We start from the raw sequence: 27,400 nt of genomic DNA on the forward strand, positions 1-27,400 counted from the left end.
CATTATGGATAATTCAATTTAATAGAAAGATTTGAAAATTATTTCTGAAAGTAGAAAACACTCTTAAAAATTGCACTTGCTATCTGCAGCAAGTCTTCCTAGCTAACACTATGCAAAAGATTAAAACTATCAAATTTCAGATTAATTGATGCACTTAAAGAAGTATGCAGTGAAATGGCTAATGTTACCTGAGCAACTGTCCTCATCATCAGAGATAGGTACTTCCCTTTTCAATAGCATTTCCAGCTCTTCAGTTTCAGCTACATCAACTGGCCTCTCTCCGTGCTTATTGGCCTGAAATGGATTTCCACCATGTCGAAGCAACAACTTCACAATCTGCAGCATTAAATAAAGGAACCTTTAGGTTTTCCAAAAGCATTAATTCACCAGCATAAAAACCCTCCATTAGTCACAAAAGGTGAATAATGTGAAACTGAATTCCAAACTTCTGTCTGTAAAGTTGGTAACATAAATGAAGACTTCAACAACTAAAATGCAAAGACCAAATATCCATAATCAGCTTGTTAGAAGAACTAATGGAGAAGATGAAATAAAGTTGTCCATAATTATATGGATACGGTAACATCAGAAAGAAACACAACATAACCCTTTTTGTTCTCACTGTTCTGGCATCACTTCACATAAATCACCTGGTTTCTCACCTACCAAGCTCTTATTCATCTGAACTTAATCCACCTCCTCGCTACAAGATGTTTACCACTTAAATCTAACAGGACAAGTCTTTCAAGTAGCAATATTACAAGTTTCTATTTCAGAAAAGTTTCTGTTAGAAATTCTATGTGTCGTTGGAGGAACAAACTATCTCTTGTCCCCAACTGAATATCATAGAGTGAAATTATCAGTGTCTGTCATTAAGGGCAGAATTATTAAAGTTGCAATGATACTAAGGTTGCTGCATCTTCATCACGTATCCAGTATCAGTTACTTTTTCTTGTTTTGTTTTATTGGTTTTTTGTCTACATGCTAAGAATGTAGAAATTCACATGCTAAGAATGCGAAAATTTAGCAGACATTAATATGGTTGCAGGATACATCAGCATTTTTTTGACACGTAATGTCACTGAGACAATCAGAGATTCCAAGGCCAGACCATTCTGTACTATTTCAACCAAGTTCTATTTCTACCCACTTTTGTTTTGATATCCATAAGATACCACTACTAAATCATTAACAAAACTTCCACAAATCTTATCATAGTATTTCTCTTCTCTAACATTTCCAGAAAATCTTTCCAAACTGGATAGCTTGTTTGAAAGATACATTTTATTTATACATAGTTTATATTTTTAATTTTATAAAGCAAATCACACATAGTAATTAAATGAAGCAGACATAAGAAGAGAGAAGACTCATTCTTGCATCTAGTTTACAGAGAACAAATTCAGAAACATACAGAATGCCTATGATACTCCCTTTATCTTCTCCTCTAACTCATCATGTGCAAGTACTGAAAAAAATAGTAGGGATATATGTACCACTGTTCTCTTTCAAAGTCCACAGACAAACATATAAAAATAACTGTTAATTTTTTTAATATATATATATATATATAATTATATATATATATAAACATATATATATCTGTTATATATGTTTAAAGATATAACATTATTAAGATATTTTATTACTCTATTATTATATAATAATCAAATAAATGATTAACACATAAAATATATGAATATTATAAAAGCTATATTAATACCAAACAAAAAGGATATGAACAGTAAAACTATGCATATAATGAACAATATAATAAATACATAGTATTATTATAATGCATAAAATATAGAATTGTTTATAATTCACAAATATTTTATAGATTAAAATAATATTATGCAAAATATCATATATTATTAATCAGATATATCGAGGGATAGATGATTATAAATAAAAGCATGTCTTACATTCCTGTATGAATTGAAATATAAAATATTTCTTTAAACCCACAGTATATGGTTTGGAGACATTTTATTATTGAGAATTCTACATGATATAAATCTCCTAAAAATCATGAAGACATTTATTTAAAAAGTAAAAATGAAATTTAAAGCATTTAAGAGAGCAGATACTGGTAGAAAATACCTCACAATAGAGTTATGAAAGCAGGACGGAAAAGAAAACCAAAAAAAGCTTTAAGACGTCCCCAAAACAGCAGAAACAGTATTACAAAACCCCATGAGACCAGTCAGGATAGTAAGGATTTATTCTAAAGATTGAGCATTACAAACCAGTTATTTGCTTCCCTTACTCTCACAGCACACTCACATTTCTATGCCCACTACTAGCAGAATCATGAAGTGGCGTATCATCATCCAAACCCTGCGTGTTCACGTCAGCTCCTGCTGCAATCAGGACTTTAGCAACATCGTAGTAACCAACATTACAAGCTTCATGCAGTGGTGTCCAACCTATAATAAAGAGTGGTAAATGTAAGTTTGAAATTTAGGAGTTAGTTTGGTTTTGCTTCCTCCTGTACTGTACAGCTGTATGTCCTTGAAACACTTCAAAATATTCTCGCAGAGTAGTTCAGGAAAGGGTAACACCATCCATCTAGTGAGCACTTGCTTTACCAATCTTAGCCTTCATAATGAATTACAGATTTTTATTTCCACATCAATAATCTTAAATTTAGTTGCTTCTCATTTTCTGCAGTAGAACCTCGACCGAAGATGATAAATCTGCATTTTCTACACTCCTTACCTCAATCTCCTCTCCTCCACTTGATTCCTTCCATTTCATAGATACCCTAAACTTCCAGGCTGTTCTTCAATAATTTTCCAAAGTCCAATTCTGAAAGGGGATTCAACTTCTACTTTATAACATAGCCAGTGCAACTCTGGAAGAGTTTATTCACTTCAACTCTGCATTTTGTAAGTGATGGTCTTGTATCTCTGTTCAGAAACCCGTGATTTATCTAGTCCTTCATTAAGGAAATTTCTTATCTTCATCTTTCACTGAACTTCTGACCTTATACTTATTTTAAAAACAAACAAACAAACAAACAATCAAACCAACAACCAACCAAACAACAACAAAAAAATATCAACCGCCACCAACAAAAAATAAGGCTTCTAACTTACTCTGTAATAAAACATATCTTCCTGATCTTCAAAAACTATTTTTTTTTCCATCGTCACTTGGCTCATTCACTTCTAGCATTGCCTGGCTACAACCCTTTTCTTTCCATTTTCTTGACATTTGTCTTTTTTCCACTCATCCACAGCAAAAACATTATTTGCTCCCAATCTTTTGATCTCTGTCTTCTTCCTCCTAACAATGACATACTTAATTCTCTCTGCAGTTCATACTTCTCAGTGTTTTACTGCTTTGCCTCTCTATCCTATCAAAATATCTAGCCAGCCAACACTAGTCCTGGCTTTCTCTCAACATCTGTTTCCTTTACTCCAGTTCTCACACAGCAATATTGTTCTGGCAAATACTCCATGAGCAGGGTACTTCCTCCATTACTAATTCATTTTCTCCTCCTTTCATTCTGCCAACTTCTTAGCTAAAAAACTCTTAATTCTCTGAACTTTACTGCATCCTAAATTCTTACTTTTCTCCACTCATGACTCACTCCTCAAATCTTCCCCTTCTTCTTGACTTCTTCCTTTATTCACTTAAATGCAAGGAATTTGAAGCTCAGCAACCTTTTCTTCTCACTTTGGATTACCAATGGAGATGATCTCACTTGATCTATCTCTATGATTCCTTGATCTATTCTATTATCTATTCACATCTATTCCAGTGCTCTGAGCGAAATTCCTAATGACTTGCTCCTAACTGATTTCCAGAGCAAGCTCTCAAGCATCTTTTCTCCTACTTCTAAAATTAGTTATATGTCTGTACTGGGTCTGCCTGGAATGAAGTTATGAAGTTAACTTGTAGCAGCCCATATAGTGCTGTGCTTTGCATTTGTGGGTAAACAAGTGGTTTGACTACTGCTGACCAGTGCTTGCAGCATTAAGGCTTTCTCTCTCTCTTTGCCCTTCTCCCCCACATAAACAAACTGGGAATGGGTAAGAAGGTGGGAGGGGACACAGCTAGGACAGCTGACCCAATTGGACCAAATATTCCATATTTATGAAGTAATGGTCAGCAATAAAAACCTCAACAAAAGGAGTAAGAAATTAGGGATATTTGTGGCTATAGCAGTTACCATCCAAAGCAAATATGTTGAGGTCCAGGTTCTCAGGAACTTGTAGGACATCACAAAGTAGTGAAAGAATTCCTTTTCCCTTTGCTTGCACATACAGCTTTTGCTTTTCCTATTAAAACTTTTTTCCTACCTTCTTGGATCTTCTTGATCCAAGATGTTTTTTCCTCATCTTTCTCTATTGTTCTTCAAAAAGGGGCAGTGAGAGAGTGGCTGGGTGGGCGTCAGGCAGCTGGTCAAAGTTAACCCACAACATCTCCTTTTGAACTGTTTCTATTCCCCTTGTGATTCTATGGTTCTGCCTTCTTCTGAATATCCTCATCTCCCCCTCTCAGCTTCTCCGAGGATTCCACTGGATTCTGCTTCTGCTTCCTTTCTCTTCCTCCTCTATAAAGCAGCCCTGGGCAGCCTCATCTTCAAATACAAATTCATTTACCCCAAGAAATCACTGATCTGTTTCTTACCTACAATAAAAAGTTCAGTCCATCTCAATAATATCTTCTCTTGATGTTAGCTAATCATATCACATCATTCTTAACTTCACTGAGACCTGCAACTTTACCTCATCTCATCATTCCCATAAGAGAATATAACTCTCCTTAGAACCATTCAGACTTACAAACTGAGCATCTGTAGCAGGCTGCTCCACAGATTTAGTCAAAATTCTAATTCTGACTTCCACTGTATTTTTGCTTCCATTATGCAATGACTATAAACACTCTAGACGTTATTCTGCTAGCTCTGCCAGTTAACAATACCAGCAAGTACTCTCAGAATTTTCTTTATTCCCTTGGGATGGCATGAACTTTGTCACATTTCCTTCAAGTTTTATCCTTCATATTGTGAGCACAGCCTTTTTGGAAAAAAAAAAACAAAAAAACCAACCAATGACATTGCTCTTTTTCTTATTTCCCTGCCTTCCCACAATCCACTTACTCCTACTGTGAATGTGAAAAAAAACCCAACACTTAATGGCTAGTGATGAGAAGCAATTAGGGGCAGTTCATGATGCTGCTTATAGAATGTGCACTTACCATTTGTATTTCTAATTTTTTAGGAGTTGTCCTTGCATTTAAGTGAAAAGCAACTACCGAAACCTACCTTTTACAGATGCCTCCTAGATCCCAACCCAATAACCCTCACATCTCACCCAACCCTACATCCCCTAAATTATTCTTTCTTTCCCTTCACTGTTTCACCCCTCCTAATTACCTCAACCCCCTTCAAAGCTACAAATCTCTATCTAATACCCCACTTCTTCTTACATTTTTTCATAGTGGCCAAGGTAAAACAGCAAGTACTTATCTCAGTATGTAAATGCATTTCATTTGGTATCTGGCTAATCAACAACTGTCAATTACTGAACTCTAACTACAAATTGTATCTTCTGTGGAGACATTACTCTGTGGGTCTCACATTTTACTCTGCTGTTGTTGGGTTTTTTTGGTCTGTTTTGTTTTGCTTGTTTTTGTTTTGTTTTGTTTTAGTAAAAACGCATAGAGATGTAATTACTGTGAAAAGGAAAACAGGCAGAAGCTTGCCATCAGGTTCTAAAAAATCATTTAAGAGGTCTTACAAAGAGACAGGCAGTACTGACATTTCTTTATCAAAAGGTTACTAAAAGAATACAGAATAAAATAAAATATCAAATAAAGGGCACTAAAAAAATACGTTACAGGTTACAACTTATCCTAACATTTATCAATCAGTGATGAAATCAGATACTTACATACCAAAACTACTGTTAAGCCTTGACAACAACTGTAATCTACCCCACATTGGTTCTGCTTTGGTGCATATTAGCTGTTCCAGTAAGACAACGTACATTACATGCTACCCTTTGTTAGCCTTTGCTTGTCTTCACATGTTCTATAATCCCATTATCAGTCACAGACTTTGCCTAATATAATTCTTCAAAATTCAGCAAGCATGCACACATTTTTATATGGAAAGGTCCTATCCACAACTGAAATCTCCACAGATTGACGCCATATTAGTAAGAAACCATGTACTAGCATCCAAGTACCACCACTGCTATAGAAAAAAATAAATTGAAACTTTTTTCATTTGCATACAGCATGTCAACTTAAACCTCTGTTAATAGCTTCAGATTCATTCTGAATTTGTACAGTTAGGCAAACATACATCAACTTACCTGCAAAATCTTTTACATTCACATTTGCACCTAAACTGATAAGCTCCTTAACTTGTTTAACATCCCCTCTAATTGCTGCCATATGTAAAGGAGTTTCCCCTCGTTCATTTCTCTTGTTAACTTTGTCTTTCTGTCTTGAAGAGGAGCTTGGAGTTTTCTTTTGTGCTGGTGTTGTTTGCAGAGGATGATTCAAGTTGGAATCTACAAAGTAAATTTTTAAATGGTCATTTATACTTACTCAGCAGTATTTTTACTTCATTTTAATGCTTGCATTCAAAGATGACAATTATTTGTGAATAACTAGGGATGTGATTGACACTTCGCAAGTATCAATACAATGGCTACTTGCAATGTAAAAAAGGATGCCTTGCAAAGTTCTACTATTTTAAATAAAGGTTTCAAGAACAGATGAATCCTATCCAAACTACAAAAGTTCACATACTGTGGCATAATTTTTTTCTAAAACAAGACAAAGCATCACCAGTATTTTATATATGAATAGATTTTCCCTGCATGAGAGAATAAAGAATATGCCTTTATCTCCTGCAGTATTTCAGAGGAGCCTTATAAACCTCCTCTTGCCGTGAAACTGTCTTCCCCTTCTCTACATATAAACAGTTTTAAACAGCGAGACACAGCTATCTGGTTCTCTTTCTTAAAAAAAAAGAAAAAAAAAAAAGAAAAAGAAAAAAAAAGAAGCAGCCTCTCACTTGCAAATGCAGACTTTGTAAAAACACCTGTAAAACATCATCATGCAAAAAGGTTTTGTTTTTTTTTATTTACAACTGAACCATGGATAGTTTGAAACTCCAAGTCAAAAAACAAGGCAGCTCCCTCCCCTATTAAATCCTAAAGACATTACTCAGCTTCCAAATGAAAATAAAAATAGATATCATTTCACTTTAAATAAATGTATGGTACTGCATCTGAGTAAATAATCAAAGGAAGAAAACTGATTTTCAGTTTTCACAGCTATCATAATGCAAACATTTACATACAACAAATACAGAAGGTCAAGAATTGTTTAGCAAGTTACTCTTCTATAGAAGATGGAGTTTTAATGGAGTTAGTAATAATTCAAAAGTCTTCCAATAGAAATCAAGGATTTAGAAAAACTGCTGGGTTCATAGTATTGAAACGGGGAGAGAATAAAACAAGGAAAGAAGAAGTGTTAGCTTTGTAGGATCACCTGGACTGTTGTCTCTTGCTGTCATCTGCATAAGAAGTGCCATCTGTTTGCGCTCTGACAGAGGATAACCAAAAAGGATGCTAACTGGCGTTGATTTCTTATTTCCAGCATCCTTCTTCACTTTCTTCTTCTCCGGACCTTCCTTCTCTGGAAATATTAATGTTAAAAGACTCAAACTGCTGTTATACTATAACATTTTTCTAGAAATAAAACCATCCTTTCAATGTATGCAAATTGGAGATTGATGACAGCTGATAGAAAGCAGAAACTGCATCTCTAAACTGTTGCATTTGCATTACATTTGGTTAACTGTTTTAATCATACCAGGATAAAAGCTACCAGGCTAAAAGAAGGAATGAATAAAAAAATTATAAAAGATGAAAAACCTATTTCACAGCAGTAAGACTAAGTCACAATTCCAATTTTCAGAGAATCAAGTCACAGAATCACAGAATCACAGAATGGCCAGGGTTGGAAGGGACCTCAAGGATCATGAATCTCCAACTCCTCTGCCACATGCAGGGCCACCAACCTTCCCACCTAGTGCTAGACCAGGCTGCCCAGGGCCCCATCCAACCTAGCCTTGAACACTTCCAGTGACGGGGCATCCACAACCTCTCTGGGCAGCCTGTTCCAGTACCTCACCACTCTCTCTGTAAAGAATTTCCCCTGACATCCAACCTAAATCTCCCTTCCCTCAACTTAAAACCATTTCCCCTTGTCCTGCTGTCACTCACCCTTTCAAAGAATTGATTCCCCTCCTGTTTGTAGGCTCCCTTTAGGTACTGCAATAAGGTCACCCCACAGCCTTCTTTTCTCCAGGCTGAATAAGCCCAGCTCCTTCAGCCTGTCCTCATAGGGGAGGTGCTCCAGTCCCCTGATCATCTTCGTGGCCCTCCTCTGGACCCTCTCCAACAGCTCCCTGTCTTTTTTGTACTGGGGGCTCCACACCTGGACGTAGTACTCCAGATGGGGCCTCACAAGAGCAGAGTAGATGGGAATAATCACCTCCCTGTCCCTGCTGGCCACCCCTCTTTTGATGGAGCCCAGGATTCCATTTGCCTTCCAAGCTGCAAGGGCACACTGCTGGCTCATATTAAGTTTTCATCCATCAAGACCCCAAGGTCCTTCTCCACAGGGCTGCTCTCAAGGACCACTCCTTCCAGTCTGTAGGGATGCCTGGGATTCCTCCAGCCCAAGTGCAAAACTCTGCACTTTGCCGTGTTGAACCTCATCAGGTTCACCTGGGCCCACCTTTCTAGCCTCTCGAGATCCCTCTGAATGGCATCCCTTCCTTCAACCGTGTCGACCGCACCACTCAGCTTGGTGTCGTCAGCAAACTTGCTGAGGGTGCACTCAATTCCGTCATCGATGTCATTGATAAAGATGTTAAAGAGCACCGGTCCCAAGACAGACCCCTGGGGGACGCCACTCGTTACCGGCCTCCACCTGGACATGGAGCCATTGATGACCACCCTCTGTCTGCGGCCTTTCAACCAGTTTCTCATCCATCGAGTGGTCCACCCATCAAATCCACATCCCTCCAGTTTGGAGAGAAGGATGTGGTGGGGGACCATGTCAAAAGCCTTGCTCAAGTCTAGGTAAGTGACATCGGTCGCCTTTCCCTTGTCCACCGATGCCGTCACTCCATCATAAAAGGCCACCAGATTGGTCAAGCATGACCTTCCTCTGGTGAAGCCGTGCTGGCTGTCACGGATCACATGCCCTTTCCTCATGTGATCAAGCATGTCATCCAGGATGATCTGTTCCATGATCTTCCCAGGCACAGAGGTGAGACTCACTGGCCTGTAGTTCCCGGGGTCCTCCTTGCTCCCTTTCTTGTAAATGGGAGTGACGTGACCCTTCCTCCAGTCATCCGGGACCTCACCTGACAGCCACGACTTCTCAAATATGATGGAGAGCGGCTCGGCAACCACCTCAGCCAGCTCCTTCAGAACCCTGGGATGCACGCCATCCGGCCCCATAGACTTGTACACACTCAGTCTCATGAGGCGGTCTCGGACCTGCTCTGTCCTCACAGCGGGAGGGGATTTACCACCCCAGTCCTCACCCAGAGGTGTAGGGATGCAGGGCTCAGGGACGGGAGATACTTAACAACATATTTATGATCAACCAGTTTACTTTCAGCCTCAAATACAGATTTGACACTCTCCTTTAGTTTTCCTCTCTTAAGATACCATGTTAAAAAGTGAGTAAAACTTCATACTTACGTCTGTTAGATAATGGGGTAAATCATTGCTTTTCTTAAGCTTATTCTGCTAGTTGAAGTCAGAGCAATTTCTTCTCTAAAATATATATCCTTCAAGAATATACTGCAATTTCATATATTTTATGTACGTAACTTCTTTCATTTTATCAATACTTACTAAAGCTCTTTAACAATACTCCAAGCCTAAGCTTTCAGCCAGGAGCTAAAATTACACGTTTGAATAAACAGATAATTTCTAAAGCTATTCAGTACCTATGAATTCTCACTGATCTCCAGATCAGGTAAGCGTGCTCTGAAATCAGACAACTTTTTAATATCCTAACAAATTTAAAAACTAGAACTTTGTGCAAATTGGAAACTTTGGTCTGTCTTCCATCCTTTTCAAATATTCTTCCTTCATTCTTCCTTATCAGTTTCTCCTATACCAATCAGAAGCATTTAGCTTGAAGTATAACAAAACAGCTGATTTGTGAGTAGTGACTACACAGCTTTTAAGTGAAACAACATCTCATGATCTTAATATAAGACAAGCACAATACACCTCAATCCATCATATTTCTTCTCGTACAACTATTCCACACATCTCCCTATCTGGTAAGTACTTTTTGTCTGTATTTTCTGAATATAGATATTAGCTTGCATCTATTTATAGTCAAGACCATTGATTTCTTCCAGTTATCTCAGCTTTCCAGGCAACTGCTCTTTTGCTATCTTGAAAAATACTTGTTTCTATTGTCCAAGTAGCTCACATTTCTTACATGTTGGATCTAAAATATCTAACTTTTTCTTCAGAGCTGCTAAGACTACTGCTTGAAAAGCAGACCTGGTCATTTGGATGCTTGGTGATTTGAAATTAAAACTTCTGAAAGAGTTTTTTTAAAAAGTCTAACTGATACTGTCAAGAAGAAAAAGCCTGGAGATTTTTCTAAAATAGACTCAAATTAACAGAAACAACAAAATTCTGAATAAATAATTCCTTGGTTGCTTTCTCTAAAAGCCCAGGTTCGTGATTAGCTTTTCCATAGATCCTGTTCATTCTGCCACAACCTCTACTTTTGCTAGATTCTCCATCTCCCCCCTTCCCAAAAGGCCTGTAAAAAGTCAGACATGACTCCACACCCTACAGTTATGCGTAACACTGTATTGCCCTCCAGACTTGACTACTACCCACAAAGAAATAGGCAGAATTTAATAAGGAGGAAGAACTGCTGTGTCCACTTCCTCTTCTGTGGCTGGCTGAGGTGCTTGACAGCACTTAAATACTAAAACGTGGTTGTAGATTGTTAACTATTAGTTAATTAAGTGTGATTGCCACACTGATCTTTTTAGTTCTTAGCAAAACACCTTGCATTTTATTCTTGCTGTAACTGGTTACCATTTGGTAGGTACCGTTCATCCAATTTCAGTTAATGTTAGTATTTTGGGCATATCAAGGTTGGGGCAGGACACTAGCAGCAACTTTATTTCATTACTATCCCTGTAATCTATATTGGTCTTCCAGCTTCCTGTCCTAAATCTCAACCTCAAAATACCTGTGTGACAAAAGCTTTATTAAAAGTCTGCCATCTGCGAAGGATGAAAGTCTTGCCAGACTCCTCTGAAGCAGACTTTGCTAACTTTCTGCAGAGAAGGAAAAATTAATAGAAATGGCATATAAGAAGCTTAAGTCCCATTGAGGTTTCTAAGTATGAGCCATTCCATATTTCATTAAGTCCTGAACTGATCCTTGTTATCATCTGTTTTTCTGCACTTCCGTCTTCAGCCCTCTCTGTGCTTCTCTTTGTTTCATTTATTTCCCTTTAACTCATTTTCCGCCTTCCTTGCTCTCTCTTTAAATCTCATCTTCTAAGCTTGATTACATAGACAGGCTGCAGTAATGCAATGCTCTTCAGGCACAGGAAGGCAGGTAGGGAGTGCACATCCTAAATTCCACAGTAACCAAATACAATTATGACCAAGATCATTTTAAGAATGGAAAGGTACAGACCTGTGTACATATTAAAAAAACCCTAAAAAAATATATCCATCATGTTTAAAAGGATGCAAGGAGACAACAAGATCCCTTTTACATACGTGAATGTTGAGATTTTTCTAACCTGTGTGCATTTCACATTTCTGAACATCTAAAAGTACATTCAACACTGCTATCCTATTTGTAGAAAATCTGCATATAGGAAAACTTAAAGAAAAAACTACAATGAAATGTAAAAGTTTTCACTGTGCTTTTCACGGTGGTTATGCCATTCCCTCTCTAAGGTTAACATAATCTGTATCCTTCATCAATTAATGCAGTATTTCCATCAAAAGAATGCATTTCCGTTTGTCTGGCATGATTTGCTGTTTCATAGCTTATGCTATTTAGTGCTCATGATTCTCTTCCAGAAAAATGCATTCATTTTCTTTCTAAATTACTCCTTAAATTTTATAGGTACATTCAGCTTGGAAAAATAACACATCAAAAAAATAGTGAAATAAATATTTTGATTATATTTCAGGTTTTTTTTACAGTATGTGTATTATACAGGTCTCTATCTGTTATCTTTTCTTTTTTAATCAATTTTCTAGAAACATCACTACTGCAATTTACTCATATGTCATATTAAGCTTTGTCAAACAACCTCAAGGTCCTACTCAACAATCCAACTCACTGACGGATTAGCTTTTGCAAAACATTTCTAGACGTTACCAATTACAACGACCAAATAAAAATGCAGTTCTTCTCACCAAGTTATGGAACCTTACCAGCCAAGGGAGACAATTATTAAAATTTATATTAGAATTCATAGGTGTTTTCAGAAAGTCTGAAAAGCTCAACACACAAAATGAATACAATCAATAACAAAGCAAAAATAAAAGCGGTTCAAGTCTGCAGCAGGTGCACCTCGTAATTCATTTGTCACAGTCCATCCTGTAAGAAGATATTCTCTTCGATAATCAGGAACTTCCACTGAACTTACTGCAAAATATATTTAAGATTTGTTTTCACTGCTGCAGGACCATCATCTCACAGAATGCTTTGCTTCAATCAGCAGGAAAATTCCAACTTAATCTGGAGCCCTGGCCATTTAGATACTCTTTATCTTGTGGTAGCAGAGAACGTTTCACAGCTGTCATCTTGATGTCTGTACAATTTTAACGATAATAACTTCCTTAATAGGCAGATATTATCAGTTATGGAGAATTTCACTGTAAAATTGACTGCTAAAGCCTTTTTTAAAAAATGGAAGGTTATTGTTATTATTATCATTATTTAGATTTTGAATACTTTCAGTTTTCAAACCCCATATCCCAATATATATTCCTATATCCCCTACATATAACCCAAATATCTTCCTTCATATTCGCTTTCTTGTCACTTTTTGGTGTTTGTCAGTGGTTAGAACACCAGGGAATTTCTTACTTCTTATTAAATAAAATCAAAACTCTTCAAATGGATTCATGTTCAATCATCTTTATTAAATAGCCTTCATAATACGCAGCCAAATCTACATGGATAACACTCCTTGTAGGAAAGTAACCTTTCAATCCAATGCTTAAAAAATAAAGTTTAAAAATAATATATCTATGTAGAACAGGGCTTTAGGTCCTTTTAAGAACCTTTCTTTTTTCCTGGAAGAAGAACTTCATGAAATTTACTTAATTCTACCGGCAGGAAAAACATCAGAATCACCAGCAATTATTTTAGGACAGTTTAAGCATGATAGATTATACTCCAAGATAACCAATATACCAATTTTTCTGGATTTAAATAACTTACAAATTCTGGGTCAACTAATTTCTAAATATTTTAGGAAAATAAACTGGTAAATAGCATAATATATCGATTTCTCAAAACAAACCATGCCAAGCTAACAGAATATTTTTTCATAAAATAACCACTTCGGTGGACAAAGGAAATAAACCAAGAAGAGCTTGCCATAAAACGAATGGAAGTTAAAAGACTAAGTGATATACACCAAGAAAGAAATATCTTATTATTGACAACAGCAGAAGACAGTTCAAGACTGCAAATAAATCTGCATATGATAAAGCTAAAAGAACAAGAGTTAGAGAGCTCCAGCCCTTATGGCCTGTGGAAAGCTTACATACCAAGTTCCTCATCTGTCAAAAAGCACAGTTATCTTGTCTTCCTATCTCAGCAGCAATGCATTCAGAAATCAGAGAACAAGCAGCAATGTTTGCTATCCATATCTCTGCTACAACTTACAAAGCATGAGACAAACGCTAAAATGACTTCCAAATATATTTAGTTCCATGAGGAAAAAGAGTTATGGTATAATACCAAGCAATAAATTTAACAAATCAAATGCTGGGAGTGTACTTGTAAATTAAATATGGTCTTTTCAGAATCAAGTCGCATTATGAATAGTGTAAAACTTCAGAATTCTATAAACACGCTAAAAACTGAACTCTAAATCCAGAAGTATTGTTTTTATAATGCAGCTATTTTTAATTTGGATTTCATAGCATATTTTCTTGAACAGAGATATATATGTAACATCTAAGAACCAAACCATCTGCATGAAATCAATCCTAGACAAAACTTAACCATGTACATCAGTATATATTTCTATCTTGCATTTAATTCTATGCATGTTAACAGAACTTTTCTAAAAAAAATAAAAATTTTATAACAAGCACTGTATGAGAAACTGTAGTAGTGAACCTATGAGAACATATCTTCTGGTGGCCTTACAAGAGGGCATGATTATTGTCTTGCTGGCAAAGGAATTCTTGCAAGACTGTGGCATATGTCTAATTACCTAACCTAAGAGGTAACAGTACTCTTGGGATTACAACACCCAGATTCTTTCATCTTAACTAGAAAAGAGCCGTATTTTGAAGCCCTGAAATCCATTCTAATAGAATATACAGAAAAGTCAGGAAAAACTGTTTGCCTGTGCAGAAGAAATATCCTGAACAGATCGAAGGAGATGATTAAACTGAAATAAACATTTGTTCTCCATAGGTAGTTCAATTAGTTCCATAACTTAGCAACTTCTTTTACACAGAGGACAGGGCATCTCCCTTTCTTTCCCACTCTCCCTCTCCCAAAAATGCTACAGTAGGCTTCAAATGAAGGCACTTACATTATATTTTCATCTGTTTACTTGCTTAAGCAAATGGACTTACAAAGATGACAATGAAAAGAAAGACTTATGAATAAAATAGAAACAAAAGAATGAGGTTAGGAAAGGACTGGAAAATGCAGACAAACTACACTAGCACACAAGCTCTTGGTAATACCTGATAGGAAAACTTATCAGACAGATGGAACAATCAGAAACAACACTTATACTTCCTATCCTTTTCTATAGGAAAAAAAAAAAATCATTGTAAAAACATAATACACAATTGATTAAATTAAGATGTGTTTTATCAACAAATAATTAGTCAAAGAAATAAAATGTTCTACCTGTGTCTGAATTGCGATCTTCATTTCTGGATGGACTGATAGTAAAAGGAAGTTTACGTTTCATGGAAGACTTTTCTTTCATCTCCTTCCCCACATCGCTCCTATCCACTTTTGGAGATTTGCTGTAGGATGCAATCTTGTCCTTGCTCTAATGTAAATAAAAAGTATACTAAGTAATTTTTGCATATACCAGAATAGTCTCTTAATGCATACAGACTGCAAAGAGTGCTATGTGAAAAGTGTATGTGTATGCAAGAGAGTGTATTACATAGTAGCTCATTTCAAAACCTTTTAAAGTAATTTTACTAAAATAATCAATGACAATTCTTTCTTTTTCAAGTGAGAATCTTTTGTGTTATATGCATTTCTAGATACATCACTGTAGAACTGCTGTTCATTATTAGAGCCTTGATTAAATGCAAAGTAACAACACAAATTGGTAAGAGTTTGCTAAGTCTTACAGTCTTTAACGACCACCCCAGTTTGCTTCTCTGACTATAGCATAGTAATCACATTAAAAACACCTTAAAAGCTCACACTTCAATTCAGACTGTGAACTGTAATACAATAACAAAAACCTCTAAGAGCCTTCCCCTGCCTCCACCCCATCCACAAATTCATTCCTGTACAAAGCTCTTCATTTCAACAAGGATAATAGCGTAGTGTATCAACTTCCGAAACAAAATTTACTAAGATTGTAGAAAACCTATGAGAAAATTATTTAACCGGTATCAAATTCAGAAAAAAAAAAAAAAAAAGGTACAAGTTATTTGGAATGTTTAAATGCAGAACTGTGGGATTTTAGACGTATAAAACATACTTCATGAGAAAAACAGGATGGGCACAATAGCAACTTCATAATATTTCAAATATTCAAATATTTCATAATCTAGGAGGTTGAACTATGAGGAAAAAAAACAAGTTAGTGAGATGACTGCTTGAGAGAAATTTCTGCAAAGCCCAAAGTTTTTGCTTACTAATCAAGAGACAGTACAGAGACATAGCATTTTCTCTTCACCATGTACTAGCAGTATCAACTACAACTCCATAGCTCTATTAATCAACAGATGATTGAGTAAAAAAACTAGTAAATTAATTTTTGAAAGGTGGAAAAGGAACATACCCCTACTTGACAATCTGTGAAAAACAAAAGGCTGCTCCTACTCTGATTAGAGAAAACTATAAGCAACCCCAGGTAATAGACATTTGGCAGTGAATATGTACAAGTAATAAAGCCTACTGAACAGACTAAAGAGCCTCTGAGAATGACAGTAATAACCAGTGGCTGACTTTCCAACCCACACAACTGGGCAAGAGAGAGAAGAAAAGAGAATTAGCAAGTGACTAATAAAATAACTAGCAAATATGAAAAGTGGTCTAATTTGAATAATAGTCTAAGCACAAAACAAAAGGAATAGAATTGAAAAAAGGTTACACAAACTGTTACAAGTAATTTACTATATAATCACAAGACTGCACATTAAAATAAGTTCTTAACAGCTTCTCGGATTAAACTTCCAGTGAAGGAAGGCAAAAAGTAGCAAGTGCTGTGGGTTAGAACATGCTCTTCAGCTCAAAGAGTGAGCATTCACTGTTTCACCTACTTCCAGTCCTGTAACAGCACAGACATCTCTTCTGTAGCATTCAAGCAAGGTACAAAATTCAGCCAGAACAAATGTATTAATTAGTTTCAGGTGATCTGTGAAATGAAACTACAACAAAGCTTATATCTTTTCTACCTGTGATTTAGAACATTTGTGGATTTTCTAAGGAAGGTCAGAAAACTACTAACCAAATAAAATACAGAATAAAAACAAAATAACGTTGAGATACATAAACTATTGCTCCAAAAAGAAGGGCATTGTACATTCTCCATTTTCGCTATACTTAAAGAACATTTGATGGTTTTAGACTGAAACAAGAGACAAGGAAAGGTTATTTATCCTCTCGCTTAGCATCTAACTCCACAACAGTCAGCATAATTATCAGAACAAACTTCCCGAGGAGACTGCGAAATTTCCACCAGTTAAGGCTTTACAGAAAACGTCTGGCCAAGGTTTGTCAAGAATCAAGCACAGCTTACTCTGCTCTGGGGCAAATGGATGAACTACAGCTGCACATCTCAACATTTAATGCATGCCTCACTGGAAGGTGTAGCAACAAGAATTTTTGGTGTTAGCAAAACCATGCTAGAGTGCTATGAAAAGGACATCTGTAATCTGTTTAACAGAAACAGTCTCAGAAGGCTAACAGCAATCAGTACAATCTTGATATCCTATTCCAGCTCTATTTTATGGTACATCTACAATCAATGGCAATACACACACAAAAAAAAACAACACAGTCCAATATAATCTGTAAACTAGCACATATACTAAGCCTCAGAAGAAAGTGTATCTTTTCATCTATCAAAGATAATTCTGAAGAACATTCTGCATGGTATTAAAATGGTTTTGGGAACAAATATTGTTGGAGTCTTCTAAAATGAAATTTGCTTCTTACAAAATAATGTTTTTCTGCTTTGAACCACAGATCTACCATTTATTCCAGATTTCTAGCCATTTAAGTTCTAAAGTAAAAAATCAGATAAATTAAAGTTTCCTTATGTTCTCACCTTTATAAAGTATCTCATGCAAACGCTGAGTGGAATGCCTGCTGTACACACTCTAGCCAGTTTTTCTTTTAGGTCCCAAGACAAGCAATCAAAACAGAAATACATGTACCCTAAAGCATATTTGAGATAAGCTTTCTTTTATTATCGTGGATGTTATTACTCAATTACTTTTTTTAAGCTCTGAAAAGACCTGAAAATATAGCTAATTCACATAGCAATGTACTGGTTGTTAGAACAGCACAGTAAGCCTAGTATCAACTTTCACTGGACAAGTATTAAAGATTAAGTCTTGTAACAACAGAAACTTCAGTACATTCCTCTGTTCAGGAGCTAAGCTAATTTCACAGCCAATAAAAGCTAAACATTTTATCAGCTGTGAAAGGAAAAACAAATCCTAAAAGCATTTTTCTTTTGTCTTAATGTGCTAACCATTGGAATACATTTATACCATATCTTTTGGCCATTAACTTAGAGAGGTTAGTCACAGCCAACATGGGTTCACAAGGGGAAAGTCCTGTTTAACAAATTTAATCTCCTTTCATGACAAGGTTACACACCTGGTTGACTAAGGGAAGCCAGCTGATGTAATTCTTTGGATTTCAACAAACCTTTTAATAGTGCTTCTCACAGTATCTTCCTGAAAAAAAAAGCCAGCACACAGCAGGACAAAAGCATAATACAATGGGTGAGAAGTAGGCAGATGGGTCAGACTCAGAAAGCTACAGTAAGTGAGGTTACATCAGGCTGGTGAGCAGCCACTAGTGGGGTTCTGCAGGGCTCCATTTTACGCCCAGTACTCTTTAATGCTTTCATCAATGACTTGGATGCAGGACTTGAAGATATATTGAGTAAGTCTGCAGATGACACTAAACTGGGAGGAGCTGTTGACTCCCTCAAGGGCAGAGAGCCTTTGCAGAGAGGGCTGGGCAATCACCAACTGCATGAAGCTGAACAAGAGCAAGTGCTGTACGCTGCACCTGGCATGGGGCAACCTTTATAGATATACAGAGCCTGGGGACAAGAGGCAGGAGGGATCTGGGGGTTATGGCTGACAGCAACTCGGACCTGAGCCAGCAGTGTGCCCTGGCTGCCAGAAGGGCCACCCATAGCCTGTGCTGCACCAGGCCTAGCACTGCCACTGAGCAAAAGGAGGGGTTGTTTGCTCTGTGCTGTGTGACCTCACCTCCAGCACTGGGTGCGGGTTTGGCCCCACTGTATGAAAAAGGCACCAAACCATTCAAGGGCATCCAGAGGAGGGCTACAGTAACAGTGAAGGGTCTAGAGTTCAACAGATAAGTGGAGCAGTATAGGTCCCTGGGTTCACTCAGCACAGAGCAAAGGAGCTGAGGGGAGGCCTGATGGCGGCTGCAGCTCCTCACAGGGAGCGGAGGGCAGCTCTGAGCTCTGCTCTGTGTGACAGCGACGGGGCCCGAGGGAACGGCGTGGAGCTGTGTCAGGGGAGGGCAGCTGGGGGTTAGGGACAGCTGCTGCACCACAGGGCGGTGGGCATGGAACGGGCTGCATGGGGCAGTGGGCACGGCCCCGAGTGCTGGAGTTCAAGGAGCATCCGGACAGTTCTCTCAAACACAGGGTTTGAATTATGGGTGGTCAGGGTGGAGCCAGGACGTGGTCTTTGTGGGTCCAACTAAGGGTATTCCATAATAGTTTTTCAGGGAGTGGTGTCATTTAACATCACTGTTCATTTCAGAGATGCATGTTACACGTGAAAATAATTTCACATCAGTACTCCTTTGCCCACAGTGCATCTATGGGCGTATAGGAGAACATCTATAATTGAACTACCTATTTTCTGTTCATTTACAGTCAGTGAAATTAAGCTCCAGAAGTAGCTCAGAGATATTTCTGCACCAATAACAAACATGTATAATTGGACACAGAAGCAAATAAAAAGACATTTAAATGCCAAAGTGCAGAAGTAGCTTGACTGCACTATTCTATACAAATTTAAAGAAAAAAAGCCAAAGCTACATGAAAAGTAGTTAGAATGCTCTTTTTTTTTTTCCCCTCCTGTATTAAGGACTGCTGTGATCATCTGAATGTTGAAGACCTCCGGACCCTTTAATACTAATACTAGACAGTGACATCCCTCAGGGCAGTGTAAATGGTCATTCATTAGTCACACAGCACTAAGAATACTGGACAGACAAGAAATTGTTCAGATTCATTAAGATATTTCCTTATTAAAATACTGCTCTAAAGCAAAACTTTTGCTTTAGTAATATTTATACCCGGATCATCATCCCCTCCCTTTCTTTAGGTTAAATAACCTGTAACATTTTTATGAAATTTTTAATGCTTAAAACATTGATTTTAAATTAATAGTTGCAAATATTTACATACTAGGAAAAATCTGTTCTAAATAAATTCCCACTACTTTCTAAAGATACTTCACCTAGAATTATCACTGTAAATTCAGCCCTTGCCACTTTCATGTTTTCCTACAATATAGATTTGTCTTCACGATTTTCTCTGGTTCAAACACAAATCTCAGTGTAATCCTGTTGAATTTCAAATAACATAAAAGGCTGAATCCAAAAAATGACGTTTTAGCAATATTTTGTCTATTTTTTTCCTAAGAGAAGTGAAAATCCTCAGATTATTCTAGTGCCAGCTAAATACTTCAGCCAATTGTCTATTCATGTGTTAAACAGCACGTGTGACTGTTAAGTGATTATTTAATATCTTTGCCATACATGCAATTTTTCTCAAAATAAAGACAAAGCCACCAAACTGCATTTATTACGCTAAAAATGTGGACACAAGGACGTTAACTGCAAGACAAATTTATGTAATTTTACTTAACACCTCACATTTTCAGTATTACATGTTATTTATAGTAGTATCATATCATACAACCCCAAGCCAAATCCTACATTTTGCACATCTCATACTACACAGTGTTCCAGGATGGATAATAAGACTGAATGTAAAAATGCAAGCGGTTTACCAGTTTACTTTTTGGTATCAATGTAATTAGTTCATAATCACGTTTCCAAAGCCATATTCTTGGTCAGATTCCCATCTCCTCCTGGGCTTTAACTAGCCAGTGAAGGCAGCATTTCTTAGAAAATTAATCTCAAATATTGAAGAATGTAGAATCTGAACCCAGCACACTTGTGCATATTTCTAATTCATGTACTGTAGTCTTTAATAACACACCTTTTTTTTTTTTTTTTTTTTTACAAACCTTTCATCAGAACCAAAGTGACAATGAAAGGGGTTTATATGATTACTAAAAGTAGAATGTTACTTCATTCCTTTCTAAAACAAAAATATGCATATTTCTATCTCCACTACCTGCTCACAAAGGACACCATCCCCAGATCCCCAGAAAAATTATCAGCTTCATTCAAGAGGACTGTTACTTATGCACAGTTCTCTTTTGCCAGAATATACCTGTGTTTCAGAAGCTTAGCTACGTTTTACAGAGTTGATGGGATATGGAGGTTAAATGATGCAGCAGATGTGCACTGCTACTGTTAGTAACAGAAATGGAAGTTTATGGGGATCAGAGGCAGGAGATTCCTGGAGAAGAAGGTCTCAAGGCAATCAGCAAATACTGAACTGGGAGCAAGCGTCACTGTTAAGGCAGCTCCTTTGGCAGTAGCTGCAGATTCAATGGCCACTTCAGGACACTGGCATCATTTTTCCACTACAGTAACATGCGAGAGGAGGTGAGAGTCAGATGTAGAGCACAGAAGAGGAAAAGTGACCTGAGAAGTAAACTCATTTTGACCAACTGATCTATTTTTAACTTAGACTGTAGAGCTGTTTGTGTGCAAAATTCAGAGCTTATGAAGAAAAAAAATGCAATGTGCACTATAAAAATATGAATATGTATATTCCTATACATTTTTATAAGCAAATGCATTCCGAGCTTTTCAAACCATATATTTAGCAAAGAAATACTGAAAAAGGAAATTTAGAAAACCCTCTATTTTTGCTTAGGTGAAAGTGAAAAGATGAAAACTCATTGTAATCTGTTATAGATTTTTTTTCCTCTTAAACTCACAAAACTTGAGAGGGAGTTGTTTTTCTAGTAATTGCAGTTGTTACTTGTATTGTCAAGATTTTCTAGGGTGTCAAAAGGTTGGTTTTTGTTTTTTTCAGAAATACTTCATTGACAAGATATTATGCCAGAAAATATTTTTATTAGATGGATTATTTAACTAATAATAACCAAGAGCTTGCCAAAATGCATCTTTCTTACAAGAAAGTAAATAAGACAATACTATCCACTAGATTTGACTGCAGTAACCTTTCTATTCTTCCTAGTTTTAAGCCCCCGAAATTCCCTTCTTTTTCCAAGTGTTAAATTTCCCAGTATTTCAGTTAACTTGACCATATGCCAAAGGTGGTGCAGGAATGAGAAGGGAATAAATAAATATTTTTATTCCACCTGTTTAGTAGTAAGCCAATTTCCTTTCTGCATTTTACTCCACAGTCTTCCTCTTCATCTAAGTAATTTATTACAGCTCGTAGAAGTGTCTGCCTTTGCCTCACTTTACTGGGCCCCATAAAACAAACTGAGAAGAGACTAGAAAGTCTAATGCTCTGTATAAATCTTTTTGGAAGGCAAATATTTTGAAGCACACACTGGACCTTCTAATCTTTTCCCATTTTTTCATCTCCCCATCTTATATGCACTCATCAAATGATCTTACAGGAAATATGGACTTCAACATAATAGAAAGTATGAATACAGACACAATCTCCTTTTATAAACATAGCTTTAAACATTGCTTTGGAGACAAATGGATTGTCTCCACTGGGCAAAACACAACTTAGAATAATGTTTTGTATTGTGAACTGTACCTTTTGGTATACATCAGAGCTAAATTATAGCAGTAACTGAGTTATTTGCAACATGTTTCAAGAAGTTACAAAGTGATAGGATACTTTACATTTATGAACAAACTATTTTCACTAGTGTTACTAGACCTCACATATCCTTTCATTTCCCATCACTCAAAAATGGACTGTACAGTTTTTAACACAAACTCACTTGTACATGTGTTACTCTTAACCCTTCCGCAGCATTTGGCTTTCAAATCCTCCCAGCAGATGGAACAAGTTCCTGTGTTACAAGGGAATCTAAGACACTTGTTTGCTCTTTGGTCTGCACTGCCACAACCCTTCAAAAGTGTTTCATGTGTTTGTTACAGAGTAAAGCATTGTAAATTTAAATTAGATATGAATCCTTGTTCTTGAAAGTGTATAAAGACTTCATATGATATGAGATATGAAAACTATGCATTAACTTGCATTAAAAAAAAAACATGTTCAGCTTCCTTTTGAACTAAGCTGCAAGCTGCAACAAAAGGCATACATTCTGTTCCCAAATTTACACATGAAGGCATGTAAAAAACTGCATTAGATTTTTTTTCTCTGCATTCAGAATCAGAACCTAGATAACTATTTATTTTTCATGACAGCAGGAAAAGCTGTGATGCAATACATGTTCTTTATTTCACCAAACTTAAATGGACATGAATAGAATTTTATTACCTTTCTTGCAGTTGTTTTTTCCACCATGGTGCTATCACTGTCAGAATTTTCTATTTGAGCTGTTTTTGCAGATCCAGATTTGGGCATTTTATAGCTGTTTACTAGCTGTGTCTTGTATCAGTGGGTTCATTGTGTGTCTGGAAAAAAAAAAAAAAACAAACAACTACTAAAACCAATTATATAAATAATTATATAAATTACAATGTCGTACCAGGAAAAATGTTACGGCAAATGGTAGCAGAGTTAAATACTACTCCAAAAAACTAGACTAACAACCATATCTGACTCCAAGTACCCTGTTCATTGACACCCTAGAGTGAAAACCAAAACCAGAAACATAGCTACCAGTGGAGACAGTGGCATCACAAAACCACAAAGTTAGATGCTGAAGTGCCTCATCCTTCTAACCTATGTTTCTGACAGACTTAAAGCTTTCAGGTATTTGACCTCTCATTGCAGTTCAGTATGTCACTTTGTTTTATAGGCAATAAGACCAACAGAACACACAAAATCATTTCTGGACAAACAGTCAACAAAAGCTTATCTTTCTAGTCCAGGAAACTGAAATATTGTCTATCTAAAACATTTTAGAAAGACGGTCCATCTTGGTGAAGTGCTATCCCATCTAATGGAACAAGAGATGTATCAGAAGAAAAATATGTTAAATGTTTCAGAATGTTAGAAGGTTAAAGATGATTTAAAAATGCTTTCTGAAAGTAGAAACTTTAATTTCCACTGTCTAGCATATTAATTACATAATCCATCATTATAGGTACCTGCATACGAAACTAAGAGCTCTGCGGTATTTCGACTCTGTGTCACACCAAGTGACACATAATGGAATTCTGAATTTTGTATGTTACTTGCTGTTATTTTCTGCCTCAAGACAAGCTAAGCACTTTTAAAACCTGACAGGAAAGTCAAGATGTCCTAAAAACTTATGTCAGGAACATAGCAGAAAACTGCTTTTCACTTACAACACTGCCAGCAATATCTAGTCTGATGCTTTCTAGTATCATTTATTATCTTTTTAAGAGACACAAAGATCTTAACACAAAGAAAAAAGTTATGATAAGCTGAAGGGCCAAAATATTCTGTCAGCACACTAGAATTTTTACTACACAAGCCATGAAGCACTATGATAAGAAAGAGAGCCCAGATGAAAAAAAACAAACAAAAAAAAACAACTGCAGTTGTACAAATTCTGAATTGCAAAAAACACTAGCACTTCTCTTCATGTTCTCTGGTTAGGGCAGTTGCCAAGGCATGAGCTACAATGGGCTGTGAATAAGCATGGCAAATTCAGCTGTCCACTTAAATAAAAGGCTAAAGGAAACCTGGCAAATAACATTAGAAATTTAACCTAAAGAAATGTGTATCAAGAACTCTCATCTGACTTGGAGAAGCTCACAAACACTCATTTCAATTCTCTGGAGGTGTGCTGTTGATTCTTTCACTCTGCTCAGGCATGTTAAGAGTCAAGCAGGTTGCTAAGCCACTGTGGACTGCTCCTCATAAATCCCAAAGTGTGGTAAGATTTGTGGCTTAGCTAAAAGTCAAAAGCCAATTCCAGCTCCAAGTTAAAACCAAGAGATCTAAGAAAAAAAATATGTCCTACAGCAAGAACAGTGTCATGACCAAAACCCCTACAAAGTCATTTGCTGAACTCATTCGTCTGACTTGCACTTGTAAGAGTGCCAAGAGGAAAAGGTCATGTGAAAATTAAAACTGCATTTGACTTCATTTTAAAAAGACCCATGAAACACCCCGAGCTTTGAGCTGAAGTATCATGCTACAAATACTTCAAGGATCACAGTCTTATTGAATCTAGTGTAATTATTTAGCTAAATGTCAGCTAGGTGTTGTTTCAGGTGTGATGTTTTGTTGCTGCTTTACTAAGCTAAGCTAAGATTTTTGGGAACATCATGAAGAGAATTTGCTGATGTAATAGGACCAGGGCTGCTATTTTGGTTTGACACAGGTAACTAACTGGTATATTTTCTTTAGTGCTAGACCTGACACTCAAAACTTTCAGATTTAATCATATTTAAACTCCTCCACTCCCTCCAAAAGACCTAAACGTATGTGAAATTATCTTGCAGAATACTTGGTTAAGATGAATATGAAGTACATTACAAAGTATCATCTTACTTCCTTATTCCTTTGTAACAGGAGAGGAAGAAAAGTTCAAAATGCCCAATTCAAATGTCACAAAACTGTAAATGCCATGCTAAGTAAAGTCTGCTCCTTTCCTTCCTTTCTCCACACTCAAGTATCTTCTTTCAGCATTAACCATAAGCTTATAAAAAACAGGAAGAGTTTCTAATTAAACTCACACCTACAATACCCTGAATCTTGACCTCACAATAAGGAAAGTTGGAGAGAGACTTTTTATGAGGGCAGACAGCAATAGGACAAGGGGAAATAGCTTTAAACTGGCAGAGGGTAGATTCAGACTAGACATTAGGAAGAAATTCTTTACTGTGAGGGTGGTGAGACACTGGAACAGGTTGCCCCAGGAGGATTCCACCTCCATGGAAGCATTCAAGGCCAGGCTGGATGGGGCTGTGAGCAATCTGGTCTGGAGGGAGGTGTCCCTGCCTATAGCAGGGAGGTTGGAACTACATGATCTTAAAGGTGCCTTCCAACCCAAGCCATTTTATGAGTCTATTGCTATGTCAATATAAAAAATAAATAAATATAGTGAAATTCCTACTACTCTGCTCCTACCCAATACACAACAAACAGTACTGTATCTCCTCATTAAGAGTAGTGTCACTATGCAGCACTAGTGGCAAAGAAAATTAAGCAATTATTAATTAAAGCACACTTCTGTGCCTTTCCTTCTTTGTTTGTTTTTTTTTCTTCCTAAACAGTTGCAAGAACAAAAAAGATTATCAAGTCAGTGGAGTGTACTCTAAAATTAATTTCTTGTATTTCACAAAAAGCATTTCTTAATCCTGCAATATGCAGTGAGTTAGCATCCTCACTGACAGTGACTGCTGGTTATCCAATACGCATAGTACTACCATTTACAGCAAATATTTTTGCTGGGCTTGTAAAGAAAACATATGCTACAAATATGCTTTTGCTCAGTTAGTCTCTCAAATCCTAACCTTCAGTTGCAAAACCTCCAAAAATCTCTGTTTCAGTAACCACTTTGCAAATAATTTTTTTTTTAATCCTTTCAGTAACAGTACTGCTCATAAACTGAAACTGCCATTTATTTTGATAATGTAACAAAAGGGCCTCCTTCCTGTAAATATTTTTATATACCATAATGACCACAACTACCTTCAAACTTTTCAATATGTAAAAACTGTCACATTAATCAAGTATTTCTGACTGCATATTCCGCCTTCCTTCCATTGCATTTTCTTTCCTTCCTTTATATCTACTGCTTGACTCCCTGAAGCTACCTCCACTCCTGCTTTGATTATCCTTCCTTCCTGGCTTGAAATGCCCTTCCCTATATCTTTCTGCTTATGACAGTGAGAGGCCCAACTAAGTGAGAGCTTAGTAACATTTATTAACATAAGCTTGGCTCCATTCCTCTTACAAGTCTGCCTCACAGTAGGCACTGAACCACATGAGCTGAATAAGAGCTCCACCTTCATGAAATGCATGGCATCCCTATGTGTCCTTTCAAGTCTTGCTACACAGGGGTTTTTTTCTGCTGTTTTTTTTTTTTTTTAATTTGTTTTGTTTTTAAATAGTGTCATTTTAACTCATGTTCTGAATACAGTTACATTTGCATTCAAAGTGAAAATGTAGAACATTAGCAGGTTTTTCTAGGGAAACCTAGAACTGCCTGCTTTGAGCTTCCTTCAGGGATGTTTCTTAATGCAATTACTGGTTCAGCAAGGAAGTCTCGATGGCCTATTTCAAATAATCAGAACCCTACATTTAAAAGTCACATTCTTTACAACCAAATTATTCTTCTTTGTCACAACACTGTCAAAACAAGCAGTTCCAACACCTGGTCAGATTGAGAGCACAACTGCGCTTTTCCTCTTACAAATGGATCCTTTTCATGCTTTCAATGAAATGTAAGAACTTCCTCCTGCTAAATAAACTTTCCTGCATATAA

The 27,400-nt window shown here is 36.7% G+C and overlaps 1 protein-coding gene across 2 annotated transcripts in view; it reads right to left on the reverse strand.

Moving 5' to 3' along the window:
- ANKRD12 (ankyrin repeat domain 12) overlaps window positions 1-27,400 on the reverse strand; it is a 61,605-nt gene that overhangs the window by 19,364 nt on the left and 14,841 nt on the right. For both annotated transcript variants that reach the window (XR_004166276.2, XM_031588947.2), the window contains exons 2-7: window positions 23,311-23,447; window positions 15,168-15,315; window positions 7,522-7,668; window positions 6,333-6,533; window positions 2,287-2,429; window positions 189-336 (exon numbers count right to left, since the gene is read on the reverse strand). Coding sequence is in view for 1 of the 2 variants with exons in the window: in XM_031588947.2 (XP_031444807.2) it covers window positions 189-336; window positions 2,287-2,429; window positions 6,333-6,533; window positions 7,522-7,668; window positions 15,168-15,315; window positions 23,311-23,397 (874 nt within the window). In the remaining variant the exon portion in view is untranslated. The remainder of the gene's footprint in view (window positions 1-188; window positions 337-2,286; window positions 2,430-6,332; window positions 6,534-7,521; window positions 7,669-15,167; window positions 15,316-23,310; window positions 23,448-27,400) is intronic.

The sequence above is a fragment of the Phasianus colchicus genome, chromosome 3 (assembly GCF_987193195.1).
Source record: "Phasianus colchicus chromosome 3, bPhaCol1.hap1.1, whole genome shotgun sequence".
NCBI lineage: Eukaryota > Metazoa > Chordata > Aves > Galliformes > Phasianidae > Phasianus > Phasianus colchicus.